Here is a 15,622-nt window from a genome sequence, read left to right as displayed (position 1 = left end):
AGATTTTGTTTTCTATACACTGACCAAAACAGGGCAAATACTTTTTTTAAAGATCAAATGGGTACTGGTTAAGATCATGGGGCTCTGAAGGCTGACTGCATGGGTTTGACTTCCAGCTCTACCCCCTGCCTGCTCCTTGACCTTAAGACAAATTGTTTAAACTTTATGTGCCCCAGCTGCCCCATTTGTAAAATGATGATAATGATAATGCTTATCTCATATGGTTCATATGAATGATAATACATGCAAAGTGCTATCAGTTGCTGACACATGATATGGATGTTCAATGTTTGTTTTCATATATTAAATATATGTATTTTAGCAATAGAACCACCAAATTAAAAGCTATTGAGACTGTTTCAGAAATTCGCAAAGACAGATATACTTAAACTAGTATAAATGTGATTGCTCAATTTTTTGTTTTCATAATGTTAAATACAGATCGTTTAGCATTAGAACATCCAGTTACATTTTTATTGAGAATGTCTCAAAAATTTTCAAAGATGGACATACTTAAACTAGTATAAAGTCTTTTTGGCTAAAAACAAAAGCAGAACTGTTAACACAAAATAACTTTGAACTTAGTGGTTTCATACTCAGAGAGTAGCTTTTTTTAAGGAAAGGACATGAAATTTGAAGTCAGCAACTACATTCTTCTCAAATATAAGTGGAGTAGCTTTGCTTTTCCGGAGAAGGCAATGGCAAGCCACTCCAGTACTATTGCCTAGAAAATCCCATGGATGGAGGAGCCTGGTAGGCTGCAGTCCACGGGGTCGCTAAGGGTCGGACACGACTGGGCGACTTCACTTTCACTTTTCACTTTCACACATTGGAGAAGGAAATGGCAACCCACTCCAGTGTTCTTGCCTGGAGAATCCCAGGGACGGGGGAACCTGGTGGGCTTCCGTCTATGGGGTCACACAGAGTCGGACACGACTGAAGTGACTCAGCAGCAGCAGCAGCAGCAGCTTTGCTTTTCAGCTATGTTTCAAATGGGGCTCACTTGTAAGGTTTTTTTTTTTGTGTGTGTGTGAAGGAAGAGTTTCTCTGGTTAAAAGTAAAACCTAGCAGTGTAGCAGAAATATCCCTAGTCTTGGAATACGGAAATACTGAGAGGGTTGACAGTAACCTCTAACACTTTCTAGTTCTAAATATTTAAGACTAACCAGTGAAGTCTGTTGTCTTCTACTTAATATTCTTTCTAACTCCGGTGCAAAAAGATGTGCTGTGCATTTCCTCTGAACTTGGCCATGCGATTTCTTAAAGCATAGCCCTGCTCTGAAGTGAGACAGTCACCTTTGTGATAACATCTCTGCACTTTGATTTCTCTGCTGGTAAACCTGGGCATATAATATCTTCTTCTTGGGGTCAGGAGGTAGTCTGGGGAGTCCCATAAGAATGAAATGAGATGCTGCTCATGGGACGACTGTACCAAGTTCAGTAGATGATATGTGTTTGGTGGTCATTAGCATCCCACCCTATCCTCAAAAAGGCAGACACAGAAAGCTGCATTTATTCCCTTTTTTGGGACAAAGAGAGAAGGGACAGCGAATACGTGTTTTTCACTGGGTAGAGGATGGCAATGTAGCCCAAGGAAACGAAACCAGTAACTATGAGACATAGGCACAAATCTGAATTCTCTCCCTTTGTTTGTTTTATGCTGTGTTCCACAAGGGCAAAGGAGGCTGCAGAAAACGTCACGCCCATCCTCCAGCATCAGCCGCCTTTCTCCTGAGATCTCTCAGATTCCACAGCATCACCCCTATCCTCCCTGCTAGCGACACCCACCCACACTCCCTCACACTCTAGGTGCTGAAACTCTCTTCCATTCCTTACGAGGGTGCCAGAATGCTTGATTAAAGTTGCACAACCCAGTACAAGTGAGTCTTTCACAGTGGGAAAAGCTAACATTTATTCGATCAACAAATGCTGAGTGCCTGCCAGGGGCAGACACTGCTGGTCATTGGGACACAGAGAACGTGTCATCGGTCAACATGGCATCAGACTGCTCTTGTTATTCCCAGACATCACACAGTCAGTGACAATATGCACAGTGTTTCATTCAATGCCAATTAAGAAGGTAAGCACAGGTGATGACATACAAAAAAAGCCAAACCCAGAATCTGAGAGTGGCTGCTGGCAGAGGATGTGAAAACAGGGTTCCAGGTGCTGCTAGACAGCCTCAGTGGTGAGGCACTCAGCCATCTGGGACAACTCTCAGCAGTCCATGTTATGGCTGGACACTTTTACTAAAATGTTACTTCTAACTCCAAGACTTCAGCTTCTTTTCCTAAATAATGAGTCAAACAAATAAATGATAAAATACTGACCGTGAATGCACATCTTTCAAGGTATGGCTGGGGAAAGCCCTAACTTCTTTATCAACTGCAAAGAGAAACATCTAGTAGACAGAAGATGCAGAAGCTCTTAAGCATAATCTAAACACGTACGAATCTCCTAACAGCACTGGTGTCCACAAAAGCTTCTGTTGCTGCAAAAGCAGTCCTCAAAGAGCGGCGAGGAAGAGGCTGACAAACAGAACCGAGCTATTTTTTCATCTCCAAAATGGCACTTCCTGGTCCCCGGTGCTTCGCACTGCAGATGTTACAGAACTGCGCAGGAGAGGTCTAAAAAACGCAAGTAAAAATGCAGACTTTTAAAAGATCATCTCCTTCGACTATCATATCCAGATGGGATGCACTGGTGGAGGATGGGGAGGAGCCCATGCGATGTCGCTCCTTTCCCTGGAGGGTACAGCTGGTTCACACGGGATTCTGTCTAGACCAGCTGTTGTTCTGAGACTCAAAGGACGCCCCACAGAAAGATGAGCCTAATGTGACCCAGGGGCACCCCGGGGAACCCACCTTGACACTGAAAAAACAGTAGTGTCATGATACAGAAATCAGGTTGAGAAAGTCAGACAATAAAATACGGTTCTCCCTGAAGTTCGCATCTCTAGAGCCCAACAGTCATCGGTTTTATCTGAACAAATTTATATACATGAGTATGCTTTTATAATGTTTAGTATCATGTACTAAGCAGTTTTACATTTGAGAAATAGGCTCATCACTTTTTCTGATGCGACAAACTGTAACTGTGAGACACAGATGGAGGTTATAACTTTGAACCAGAGGATGTCATAAGAGGATGGTTATCATTTTAAGCACATCCCTCTGGCTGCACCAATTGCTTTCAAGTTGGTGGTGGCCAAGCCACCCACTCACCATGCTGGGCACAGGCAGGCACTCCTTGTGGAACATATGCCGGCAGTGGAAGACCACCATGCTGAAGGGCTTTGCTGCGTCTAGGGGAGAGGGCAGGGAAGAGAGAAGAGCTCAGGGCAAGAGCAGTTTCATTTTCCAGCCAGAAGCTGCCCTGGGAGTATTGCTAATTTACAATCACATCCCAGCCAGGTGGCATGGCTGAACCACAGGGGCAGGGGTCCCTGGTTAGCTGCCTGGCTTCCCAACAGTTACTGCAGCTACACACTGGGGATGATTTCATGGCACGGCAGCAGCCTTTATTGTTTAAAAAAAAATCAGCATGTATATGTGACTGTACAAGGTTCTCCGTCCCCCAGCCCTGTGTACACAGTCGTGACACACCACATACTGAAGTGGCTTCTGTGGTTTGTAAGGATGCTTTCTGCCTGAAAGCATCTGTGTTTGCTAAGACCCTTCACTGAATTCAGGGCAGAGCTGGGCTAACGTCCTTGGTGTGACCGTGCCCTGTGCTGTAAGTCCACTTGGGCACTACACCTCCTCTGCTCCTGCTCAGTGTAGCCAGCTTAGTTCCAGTGAGATTTAACCTTTAACAGATTAAATTAGAAATCTGACTATACTGTGCAGGTGCACGTGATTTCCTCCCATTAAAACATTGAGTAAAACACTACAAAAGCTCACTGCTTTTCCTCCACCCACTACAGGTTTTTTTTTCTTCTATTTTTTATTAAAGTGGATTTATAGTGTTGTATTAATTTCTGCTCTACAGCAAACAACAAGATCGTACTGTGTAGCACAGGGAACTACGGTCAATATCCTAGGGTAATCCATAATGGAAAAGAACATGAAAAAGAATGGATATGTGTATGCATGCATGCTAAGTTGTTTCAGTGCTGTCTGACTCTGTGCAATACTATGGACTGTAGCCCGCCAGGCCTCTCTGTCCATGGGATTCTCCAGGCAAGAATACTGCAGTGGACTGCCACGCCCTCGTCCAGGGCATTTTCCCAACCCAGGGATCGAATCCACGTCTTATTATGTTTCCTGCATCGGCAAGTAGATTCTTTACCACTAGCCCGACCTGAGAAGCCCTGGATATGTGTATGCTGCTGCTGCTGCTACGTCACTTCAGTTGTGTGCGACCCCATGGGTGGTAGCCCACCAGGTTCCCCCGTCCCTGGGATTCTCCAGGCAAGAACACTGGAGTGGGTTGCCAGTTCCTTCTCCAATGCATGAAAGTAAAAAGTGAAAATGAAGTTGCTCAGTTGTGTCCGACTCTTTGAGACCCCACGGACTGCAGCCCAGCAGGCTCCTCCGTCCACGGGATTTTCCAGGCAAGAGTACTGGAGTGGGTCGCCATTGCCTTCTCCGGATATGTGTATAACCCACTGCAATTTTTATCATAAGCACTTAAAATCCAAACCTCGACAGAAGACCTCAAGTGGAATGACTTCCTGTGCTCCTGCCCTATTAAATAATCCCTCAAAGCTAAGTAAATGCTACACAAACTAGGTCGTGTAGTGCTTCTCCATGCTGAATTTACACGAATGAAGCATTTTCTTAGCATCTCAAAAACTGCTTTAAATTCTGCTTCAAAATATGGAAATCTCTCTTTTCACATCCTGTGTGTTATTTGCTCAGTCATGTCCAACTCTTTGGAACTCCATATTTTGTAGCCCATCAGGCTCCTCTCTCCATGGAATCCTCCAGGCAAGAATACTGGAGTGGATTGCCATTTCCTTCTCCACGGGATCTTCCTGACCCAGGAATCAAACTTGGGTTTCTTGCATTGTAGGCAGATTGCAGATTCCTTACTATCTGAGCCACCAGGGAAGCCCAACACATCCTAAATGAGCCATATGTAAAATGCTTTAAAAAAAAAAAATTTATTTGGCTGTGCCAGGTCTTAGCTGTGGCATATCAGGGATTGAACCTGGGCCCCCTGCATTGGGAGCACAGAGTCTTAGCCACTGGACCACCAGGGAAGTCTGTAAAATGCTTTGATTGTAGTTGGTGATAGCTATCTACACAGAAATAAACAAACGTGCACATCTTTTAAGGAACCACAGTTTCCAATTAGAAGGTGAGTAACCATTTCCGTTGAAATACATATGAGATAACTCAAGTGCCTAGATCCACAAAGCAATGAAAAGTTTAAAGAAAAGGGAAAGCTACCTATAATTTTTTTTGCCAAGTATACATATGGTTCTACCTTGGAATCTAAACAATTAGATAGTAAGTTTTCATTTTGTTTTGTCTTATGCTAAGGCAGTGGTTCTTAAAGACTGGCCCCTGAACCAGTAGCATCCACATCACATGGAAACTTGTTAGAAACACAGATTTTGGGTCCTACCCTGAACTACTGAATCACCCGCTACAGGGGGTGGGACCAGCAATCTCAGTTTTAACAAGCCTACCCACAGATGCAGACTCACTCTAAAACTTGGGAACCTTACCCCTAAGGAATTGGCAGCACCAGCATGCAACTGAGTAGGGATATGGCTGAAATTCTTCTCTAAGCTGAATTACCCCAAAGTTTTATGAAGTATAATTTGCTAATTTCAAATTTTTAACTCTGTTCATCATTAACACATAACTGGGAATTTTTTTCCTCCACCCAGCCATCTTACCTGATGGAAGAATAGGGGAAAGGCAGGACTCACAGATGTTCTCCTCTGCAAGGAAACGCACACAGTAAGTCTCCTACATATGAACCTTCAAGTTTCAAACTTTCAGAGATGCAAACGTGCCCCTGGATGCCAGCTGTTGTACCACAGTACTGTACTTTTCAAGGTAATGTACTGTAAGATTTTAAATGTCTACTTTTGGGTTTGGTGGTTATGTATGATTTGTGTGACAAAGCATTATAAACCTATTACAGTACAGTACTACATAGCCGATTATGTTGATACCTAAGCTAACTTTGTTGGATTTACGAATGTGCTCTTGGAACATATGCAGGGGACTTACTGTACACTTGGGATTATACAATGTTTCTCTTTGTCCTGTCTGAAAGTGAGGCATGCAGTTCCAATATGATTCTTTCCATTTGACTCACCATCAACCAGAATGCCTTTCATTTGAGTTCGGTGCATCTTTTTTAGTAAGGACAGTGAGTCGGCTACAAGAATCTTCTTGCAGCCTTCACGAAGCAGAATCTAATGCACACAATGTAAAAGAAAAACCACCTTAAAAAGATTCAAATATGGGGGAGAATCCTCTTACTATTCTCAGGTGGGGGTCGGAGAAGGGTGGTTCCTTTCCCTTTTAAACCAGTTCCTCCGGCCACACTGTGAGCTTCCATTTTGGGTTTGGGGGTTAGGTATTGTATTGGAAATTGGGAGAAGCTGTGTGAGGTGTGCTTAAGCCAGATGTTGTTTTTCACTAGAACTTGCTGCTTTTCAAAGAGGAAAACATTCAAGGCCTTCTGGGAGGCTCTGGTGCAGCATCCATGTAGTCTTCTTCTGGCCCAATGGGTCTGAGCGCACATGGTTCCGTGCGGCTCCATGGACTTTCACAGGATAGAGACATTGCTGCCTCCCAGCTGCCCAGCTCTGGGTCACGACACAGCGCATCTGCCCTTCTTCTCATCAAAGTCATTCTCGACTCTGAAACCTCTGTGGCTGTTCTGCGTTCACACAGTTTCAATTCGTGCCATCAAGGAAGGAAACTGGAAGCAGCCAACTGTGGTCCTCCATCCCGGATCAGCTGTGATAACGCATCTTCCTCTCAATCCCAGGGAGCACAGGTATTGAGTGCATGCAGCCCAAGAGCTTCCCCCCTCATTATATGAGGGCAAAGAGTCATGCAAACAGAAGTGATGCCCAAAGTTCTATTTTAAAAGACTCTTTGAATGCTGAACTTTTTGCTGACACTGCCTTGTTTGTACTGTAGTGCTTATCGTCAGCATGGCACATGAGATAGTCACCTGGTTTCATAAACCCCTGATGTGATACCAGAGCTAGACTGGGAAACCATTTTACCTACTTTCTACTCCATCATTTAAATCACAATGCAATGGGATTTAAATTTTATTTGAAAAAAGCTTCGCCTTTTGTCAGATTTATTATCAAAGATGAATTGCAGAGAAATAAGGCAGAAAGACTCTTAAGTTCTCAGGTTGGAGTTGAAAAAATGATACAAAGTATGCATGTAACTAAGTGATTAGAGAAGCTATAGTTGGTTGCCATAAGCACCTATGTGATGAGGCCAAAGAGAAATAATTTTAAAGGAAAAAATAGATTTTATCTTAAATGTTTATATAACTTTTATTTTCAAGAATATTAAAAACTATCACTTAGAAGAAATTACGAGCTTATATACTGTGTGTTGAAACCCATGTGAGACCAAGAAAAGGTAAGAAAGCAGCCACTGTTTCCTCTTAATCTGTCTCTGGATTTCAAAGTAGAGACCTATGGGGAAATGATAAAGTCATAGGGGACAGTGTGTACATGTGTGCTCAGTTCTGTTTGACTCTATAACCCCGTGGTCTGTAGCCCACCAGGCTCCTCTGTCCATGGAATTTTCTAGGCAAGAATACTGGAGTGGGTTGCCATTTCCTCCTCCAGGGGATCTTCCTGACCCAGGGATCAAACCTGTGTCTCCTGTCTTGGTAGGTGGATTCTTTACCAACTGAGACACCTGGGAGGCCTCTACAGGAGATTATAGAAAAAGTAACTATGGGGAAAGGACTTAGATAAACAGATGTCTGGAGTCATTTATTTATTTAACTGTGTGTGTGCACATGTGTGAAATTTAACTAAATGGAAGTGTTAAGCTTTTTGCTTCTCCTAGGAATATTTAATTCAGCTCAAGAGCCGCTTGAGCAAAGGGCTGCATTCTGCTCACTTCCTGGTCCATGAGATAATACGTGGAGGCTCTGTGAGTACCTATCCAGTGTGGGATCTAACACAGTAGGCACTCAAATATTTAAATCAATATGTCTATAAGCAATCAAACATATAGCATTAAAAAACATATACTGATTGCTTCTTGGTATTTTGGCTAAGATCAAGTGTAAAAAAGTTATATGGAAAAAATCTAAGCTACTTTATTATACGTTCTAAAATAAGTATTATGGATGATTTCCACAGAAATATTACATTAATGCTATGCAGCTGCATTTGCTATAGAAAGACATGTTTATGAAAGGACCCTCTTGAGAATTTGATAGAAATTCTTTAAAGACCATCTAATCTCGAGGCTCTTAAATGTCAATGCAGAACCCAGTGCCAGGCCGAGTGTTTAAGAAATACCAGGGTGGTCTAAGGATCTGCTCCCTGTTCCTCTCCCACAGATCTGGGGTGGTACCAGAAACTAAGTAATTTTTTTAAAAAAAATTCAGAATATTCTGGTGTACAGCCAGGCTTAACAAGTATTGATTTAACCTAATGGGAAAACTGACAGCCAGAAAGTTTACGGGCCCCTTCCAAAGGTCAACAGACTCAATGGCAAAGCTGGGACTAGAGTCTGGGTCTGCAAACACCATGCCCACAGCTCCTTAAAGAAAATAGGCTACCTGTTCATCTTCTAGGCCAATCCTACATATTCCTGTTGCAACCTGCCCATCTCCAGCGACCAATGGGACAACCAGTGAGAAGTACACAAGGTTTAGTCAGAAGGTCTGGGTTCAAATCGAGTTCATCACCTTCCCAGACTGCTAAGTCAAAACTTTCTGAAATGCAAGTCTTCTTATATATAAAACAGAGATGAGAGTTCCTTAAGGACCATTGTAAAGATAAATGACTGTCAAGTGTTTAAAAGCAAAGGTGCTAGGACGCTTAAGAATTCTAAATAAGCTCTAAAAAAAAAGGGGCAAGAGAAGTGGATATAAATGCTAAATATTGGGTTGGCCAAAGAAGTTGTTGGGATTTTTCCATAACATCTTACAGAAGAACTGAACAAACTTTTTGGCCAACCCACTAAATACAAGAACTAAAATTATTTACAAATATAAAACACAGCATAAAAATTGGGAAATTGCGGTTTCTTATAAAAATGGAAATATCATTATATATTGTTTTGTAAGTAACTTATATCAAAACAAATGCTATTTGTCCTTGAAATCAGACCTAGAAACATTTTAAGTTTACGAAGTATGATAAAGGCTACTTTTATCTTTCTTCATGAAGCTCTGAAATTCTACTGAACCATCATACTAACAATATAACAATGTATACAAACGTGTAAAAAAAATTGATAATGTGGTTAATTATTTCTTTAACATTAATGATGTCATAGACAGTTGAAGCTTAGCTGTCAGCTTCTAATTCCGTTTAGATGGAATTAGACATGATACTGAGAAAAGTTATTGCACCTTAGAAAACATGAAATTTTAAAACCAGAAGTGATGTTCAGTTTTTTTCCCCCAACTTTCTAACTTTTCTCTTTCCAAACAGCAATTCACTTGAGGAGTCCTCCCCCAAAGCACTTTCAATACCAAGTAAGTTGTAAAATTCTGTCCACTGAATTATAAATCTGACCCTTAGATTACCAATGCAAATCAGCAAAAAAGGTGCCGAGAAGCCCTGTGATAACCTTTGTCTAACACTTGACCACAGTTTCCTACATTTTACTGAATGGTTCTTAATGTCTCCCAAAGTCATTCCCCCAAACTACCTGTCCCCAGGCAAAACAGGGTCCAGATTCTTGCTGATGCATGGACCTGCAAAATTTCCCCTAAACTTTTTGGGTGTCATTGTCAGAGTTGAAATTTTTTAGCCTGTTAAAACATGTAAAAATCAGCCATAGTTTTATGAAACAACAACAAAACACTAGACAGAATTTTTAAAGTATGTGAAACCTTTCAAGAAAATTCAGACTGCTTTATAAATAGATTCAAGTTATTTTTATAGTGATCCCCAGTAGGTTGTCAGGGAAAGAAAATAGTCATTAATGAAAAGAAGTAGCCTTTTTCATAGAAGATAATTCTAAACTTTTCATATATAAGCAGGAAGTACTTCCTGGAACTCTGAACAACCTGCCCCTGTAGAGCATTTTCTCTCTGTATCCTCCAAGGAGATGTCTGAGGTCTAGAAAAGACTACAGATGCAGCTGTTGCCACAGACCCCGCCCCTTTCTCCATGAGTCCCTCCCATTCTGTCCCAGAAGCCCCTCCCCATGGTTGGGCTATTACAGGCTACCTTGGACCCCCAGGCAAAATAACTCCCAGCCTCTTTAATACACCTCTTTAAATACACCTCTTTACACATCTTAAGGAAAAGCTCTCACTTAAAAATGTAATGAAAAGGATAAAATATTGACTTAGTGGCTAAATTTTTAGATGGAATTCACTTTGCACCTAATAATTTTATTTTATTCCTGGCTGACTCAGAACTATGCAAATATATTCATAAAACATTAATGAGCAGTGAGACCTAGCAGTGCCGCTGAGCTTGGTTCTCTGGAAAGAGCCTAGGAACAGGGATCTATTAGGTATTTTTGGAGGTACTGCAGAGGCTGAGAAAAAAGTAACGCATAAATTTCAACTGAGAGGCTAGGCTTCATGCAGGAGAGCTGGAGGACAGAAGAGGTAATTATTTGGTCACCTTTCTTGGGGTAGAGGTGTAGAGACACTTAAATGACTTCTTGACAAATTGCAATTTGCAACTTCCAGGCAGACCCGGGGTGTTGAGAGCCGGGGAGCTACAGATCATTGTCAAGCTCACTCACATCCAGGGCTTTACAGGGTCTGACACTGGAACTGCTCTCCCTAATGCCAAATTCAAGCTTCAGGATGAAGTGACTCATTTCCGGTCTGGACGGTTCTTCTGCATCTCTTGAGAGCTGCACAAAGCACAAACCCTCCTTGTCACCTCTCCTCACCTTCTCCAGCAACCTTTCTCTGGGTTACCCACAAGCCTCCAAATTCCACTGGAAACAAATGCTTATTTCTCTGGAAGGCTTCTGTGGAAGAGACTGTTTTCCTACTTGCCTAAACCAAGTACTTTTTTCTCTCCCATGATGCCAACTTCCCACAAGCCTTCTAAGCCAAGGCTTCTAGTTTTGTCATATCCACCCTCAGGAAAACCTCTTCTCCTTAAACCTGAGTTATCCAGTAAGGCCAGTCAGCTTACTGGATGTTAACTCCTAGTTTGAGGAGAAAGTTGGACCCTGGCTCACAGCTCAGGGCCCAGCAGACAACTCCTACCCTCACAGTTTCTTGACTAATTCCACTCCCATGACCTCTCCCATCACTGTACGTTCTGAACGCGGTCACAAAGACTACTTTGGAAATGTTTAACAATATCTTCCTCCCTGGCCACAGGCTCCTGGCCCTCCAGTTCTGTCAGTCCTTGACAATTCTTATTTTTCTTTTTGATACCACTGATCTTGCGCATTTTCTTCTCCTTTGCACCTAGTCTCTTACCTGAACTCCAAGTTCAGCGGGTGCTGCGCAAATCCTCATCATGTGCTCCCACTTTCTTACCCTGGAGGCCACTTTTTTCCACCTGCAAAATCTCTGTTTCCGGGAAAGCAATTTCATCCCCATTTAACCAAAAACTCATTTCCAAATGAGCTACAGAAAGAACAGTCTGAATTTTTCAAGAAATGTGCTTTAAATAGTTTCAAGTTCTCTGGACGCTACTAGCGTTCCAAAATACAGTCACGGCTTAGAGGCTATTTTAAGGAAAAGACCAGGATGCTCTGTAATTGGCATGTTAATTTTTTATATGAAGATAATGAGTTCTATGGCTCTTATCACAAATTCTGAATTGAGGGTGCTAAACTTGTAATACTCTAGAAAAACAGACAAAAGGCAAAACAAAATTCTTTATTTTAAAATCTTTTAGGCAATACGATACTGAGGGGCTTCAAGGAAATGATCAAACTATTTGGAGGAAAAAAAAAGTGGTTTTTTTTTTTTCTTTCATTTCTCCAAATGAACAATGCTCATTCTACTTCAAAATGGTTCAGGTGGTCTGATCTGAAAGCCACTGTAACATTCCCTCACACTCTCTAAGGCCATGCTAAGTTTACCCTATAAATGTGAGAATGCCTGCTCACAAGGAGAGAAAATCTGGGGATGGATAAACAATATGTATGCTTCCTTAAAGGGTGCTGCTATTTGTAGCTTCTTTATTTGAAAAATATTCCAAATATCTGGGCCTAAGTACACTGTGACTATCAAATTGAATGGATGTCCACAATAAATCCTAGAAATGTTTATCCAGTAGTCAGTCAATTTACTCAGCAATGTCCACTTATTCAAGAAAGCATGCTTACTTGTAAATTGTAGTCTTGTAGAATTTTAACTAAGGAGTCTCTCAAATTAGGAATCTCCATTCCTTCCTTAATACGGTGAATTAGTAGAATCGGGTCAACATGCGTGCCAATGTTGTTTAACAAGCCGGTGATAAATGCTACAGGATACCACAGAAAACAACATATAAGCAATGGAGTGGATGCAATTTTAGGCAAAATGTTATTTCCTTTTAGTAACTGTTAAAACCATCTGAACTAATGATGAACTAATCCTCCCAAGAACTAATCTTCCTTTACTTTTCTCAAAGAAGCAGCTAAATGAGAAGAGACTTAAAAAGAAAATGAATTGGAGAACAAATGATTATTTCAGAACACAGTTTGTGATGTCAAAGAGAGGTGACTAATATTTATTGAGAATATACTATGGTGCAGTTATCATATACTTTTCTCCAATATTCTGCAAGGTGGGAATGTTTTTTTGTTCCCATTTTACGGAAAAGGAAAAAACAGGATGGTTAATGAATTCGTCCAGGATCACACAACTCGCAATTTTTGAACCCAAAATCAAAGCCAAGGTAGGCCCAGGTTCAAAGTGTGCTTCATTACCACTTTACCTCCTGTAAGATCCTTGAACTGCTACTCTATTATGCTAAACTAGATTCTCAAAGTACCTTAATCTGTAATGAACCTGAATAACACCCTCTTGTATCTCAGAAAAAAAAATTGTAACAGTGATTTCTAGAACTTGAAAATCTTGAAATAGATAAGCCTTCTGACCAAAAAATAAAAAGGGGGAAGGGAGAGATTTTAAACCATGACTAACAGTTTCTGAATCATATCTGTATCTTTAAAAGAGGACTTTCATTAACTTTTGTTTCCTTCCAAAATGGGAGACCCAAGCAGATGGTCAAGGAGAGGCAGCAAACAGACATTCCTGGTGTTGCACTGATAAAACGAGGCAGGAGAGAGAGGCTCGATGCTACAGCAGCAAACCTCCAAACATAGTCAATGTCCAATAATGGTTATGGGTTTCCACAAAGAGAAGTGATAAGGGCTAGACTACACACTTTCAAAATAAATGCCCCCTGTGTACAAACAAAACCAGAATCTTTTATTCCGTGTGGGTGCAGTAGGTAAAACTATGCTTCATGGGAGCAGAGTTAATATCATGTCAATCATTTGTTCTTTATCAAGTTCAGCTAGCTGCTGCTGCTGCTGCTGCTGCTAAGTCACTTCAGTCGTGTCCGACGCTGTGTGACCCCATAGACGGAAGCCCACCAGGCTCCCCCATCCCTGGGATTCTCCAGGCAAGAACACTGGAGTGGGTTGCCATTTCCTTCTCCAATGTGTGCAAGTGGAAAGTGAAAAGTGAAAGTGAAGTCGCTCAGTCGTGTCCGACCCTTAGCGACCCCACGGACTGCAGCCTACCAGGCTCCTCCATCCATGGGATTTTCTAGGCAATAGCACTGGAGTGGCTTGCCATTGCCTTCTCCGTCAGCTAGCTAACATGAATTATTAAGGCTCTCTAATTCCGTGTATAGGGAGAGTTCGGGAAATCATTACTATGTACCTGACCAATTTTTATTATAGATACTTCACCACATTTTTAACTCAGTGCATCTTGAGATGATTCTTACCCTAGACACAACTGGCTAAATGGAGAGAAAGAAGTTATGAAGCCAGATGGGTTTCCTACTTACGTGGTTTGTCGATGGAATATAAAATCAGATCTTCCCAGAGTTCTGCATCGTCCTGCTCCTTGGCAAATTCAATCGCTTTATCAACGTCATGCAATTCCTCCATGATCATCTTTAGGGCACTTCGGCTGTTACCCATTCGGCCTAGAACAATGTGAGAAACACGTTTAGGATAATTTAATTAAACTTTTTAAGAGAAACCACATCTCGCTTTATTTGTTTACATAGTTTGATAGCTATGAGAAAAAGCGTATTTCCTTCTATGACAACTGTAATTTAGTAAAATAAATCCTAATTACTAGGTATTTACTTTGTACTGAGTATTCACTTAAGTGCTTCACATGAATTACTTCGTGTAATCACTATAATTTGAGGAAGTATGTTCTACTACAATTTCAATTTTATAAAAAAGGACAGACATGTTAGTCACTTGCCAAGATCATATAGCTACCAAATGGCAAATCTGGAATCTGAAACTAGGTCTGTCAGACTGACATCCTTCTGATGAAAAGCATAAAAAGAAAAAAAGAACAAATTTGTCAACCCATCCACAATTTATTTTGATTTGCACTGTAAAGTGTGAACTGATAGTTTTATTACACAATACTAATTATTATCTCAGTTCAGTTCAGTTCGGTTCAGTCGCTCAGTCGTATCCGACTCTCCGCGACCCCATGAATCACAGCACGCCAGGCCTCCCTGTCCATCACCAACTCCCGGAGTTCACTCAAACTCATGTCCACAGAGTTGGTGATGCCATCCAGCCATCTGATTCTCGGTCGTACCCATCTCCTCCCACCCCCAACCTTTCCCAGAATCAGAGTCTTTTCCAGTGAGTCAACTCATCGATGAGGTGGCCAAAGTATTGGAGTTTCAGCTTTAGCATCAGTCCTCCCAATGAACACCCAGGATTGATCTCCTTTAGAATGGACTGGTTGGATCTCCTTGCAGTCCAAGGGACTCTCAAGAGTCTTCTTCAACACCACAGTTCAAAAGCATCAATTCTTCGGTGATCAGCTTTCTTCACAGTCCAACTCTCACATCCATACATGACCACGGGAAAACCATAGCCTTGACTAGACGGACCTTGGTAGGCAAAGTAGTGTCTCTGCTTTTTAATATACTATCTAGGTTGGTCATAACTTTCCTTCCAAGGAGTAAGCGTCTTTTAATTTCATGGCTGCAATCAGCATCTGCAGTGATTTTGGAGCCCAAAAAAATAAAGTCTGACACTGTTTCCACTGTTTTTCCATCTATTTCCCAAGAAGTGATGGGACCAGATGCCATGATCTTTGTTTTCTGAATGTTGAGCTTCAAGCCAACCTTTTCACTCTCCTCTTTCACTTTCATCAAGAGGCCTTTGAGTTCCTCTTCACTTTCTGCCATAAGGGTAGTGTCATCTGCATATCTGAGGTTATTGATATTTCTCCCAGCAATCTTGATTCCAGCTTGTGCTTCTTCCAGCCCAGCATTCCTCATGATGTACTCTGCATATAAGTG

The 15,622-nt window shown here is 41.6% G+C and overlaps 1 protein-coding gene across 2 annotated transcripts in view; it reads right to left on the bottom strand.

Moving 5' to 3' along the window:
- Positions 1 to 1,887: 1,887 nt before the first annotated feature.
- VPS41 (VPS41 subunit of HOPS complex) overlaps positions 1,888 to 15,622 on the bottom strand; it is a 200,167-nt gene continuing 186,432 nt past the window's right edge. For both annotated transcript variants that reach the window (XM_055421159.2, XM_055421160.2), the window contains 6 exons: positions 14,126 to 14,266; positions 12,447 to 12,583; positions 6,280 to 6,379; positions 5,852 to 5,896; positions 3,225 to 3,304; positions 1,888 to 2,627 (listed from right to left, as the gene is read on the bottom strand). In XM_055421159.2, the coding sequence (XP_055277134.1) occupies positions 2,547 to 2,627; positions 3,225 to 3,304; positions 5,852 to 5,896; positions 6,280 to 6,379; positions 12,447 to 12,583; positions 14,126 to 14,266 (584 nt within the window). In that variant the 3' untranslated portion in view covers positions 1,888 to 2,546. The remainder of the gene's footprint in view (positions 2,628 to 3,224; positions 3,305 to 5,851; positions 5,897 to 6,279; positions 6,380 to 12,446; positions 12,584 to 14,125; positions 14,267 to 15,622) is intronic.

This window comes from Moschus berezovskii, chromosome 3, assembly GCF_049115385.1.
Source record: "Moschus berezovskii isolate FMDL1 chromosome 3, NW_MosBer_1.0, whole genome shotgun sequence".
NCBI lineage: Eukaryota > Metazoa > Chordata > Mammalia > Artiodactyla > Moschidae > Moschus > Moschus berezovskii.
Note: the sequence above shows the minus strand (reverse complement) of the source record. Positions and strands in the feature narration are given on the sequence as shown.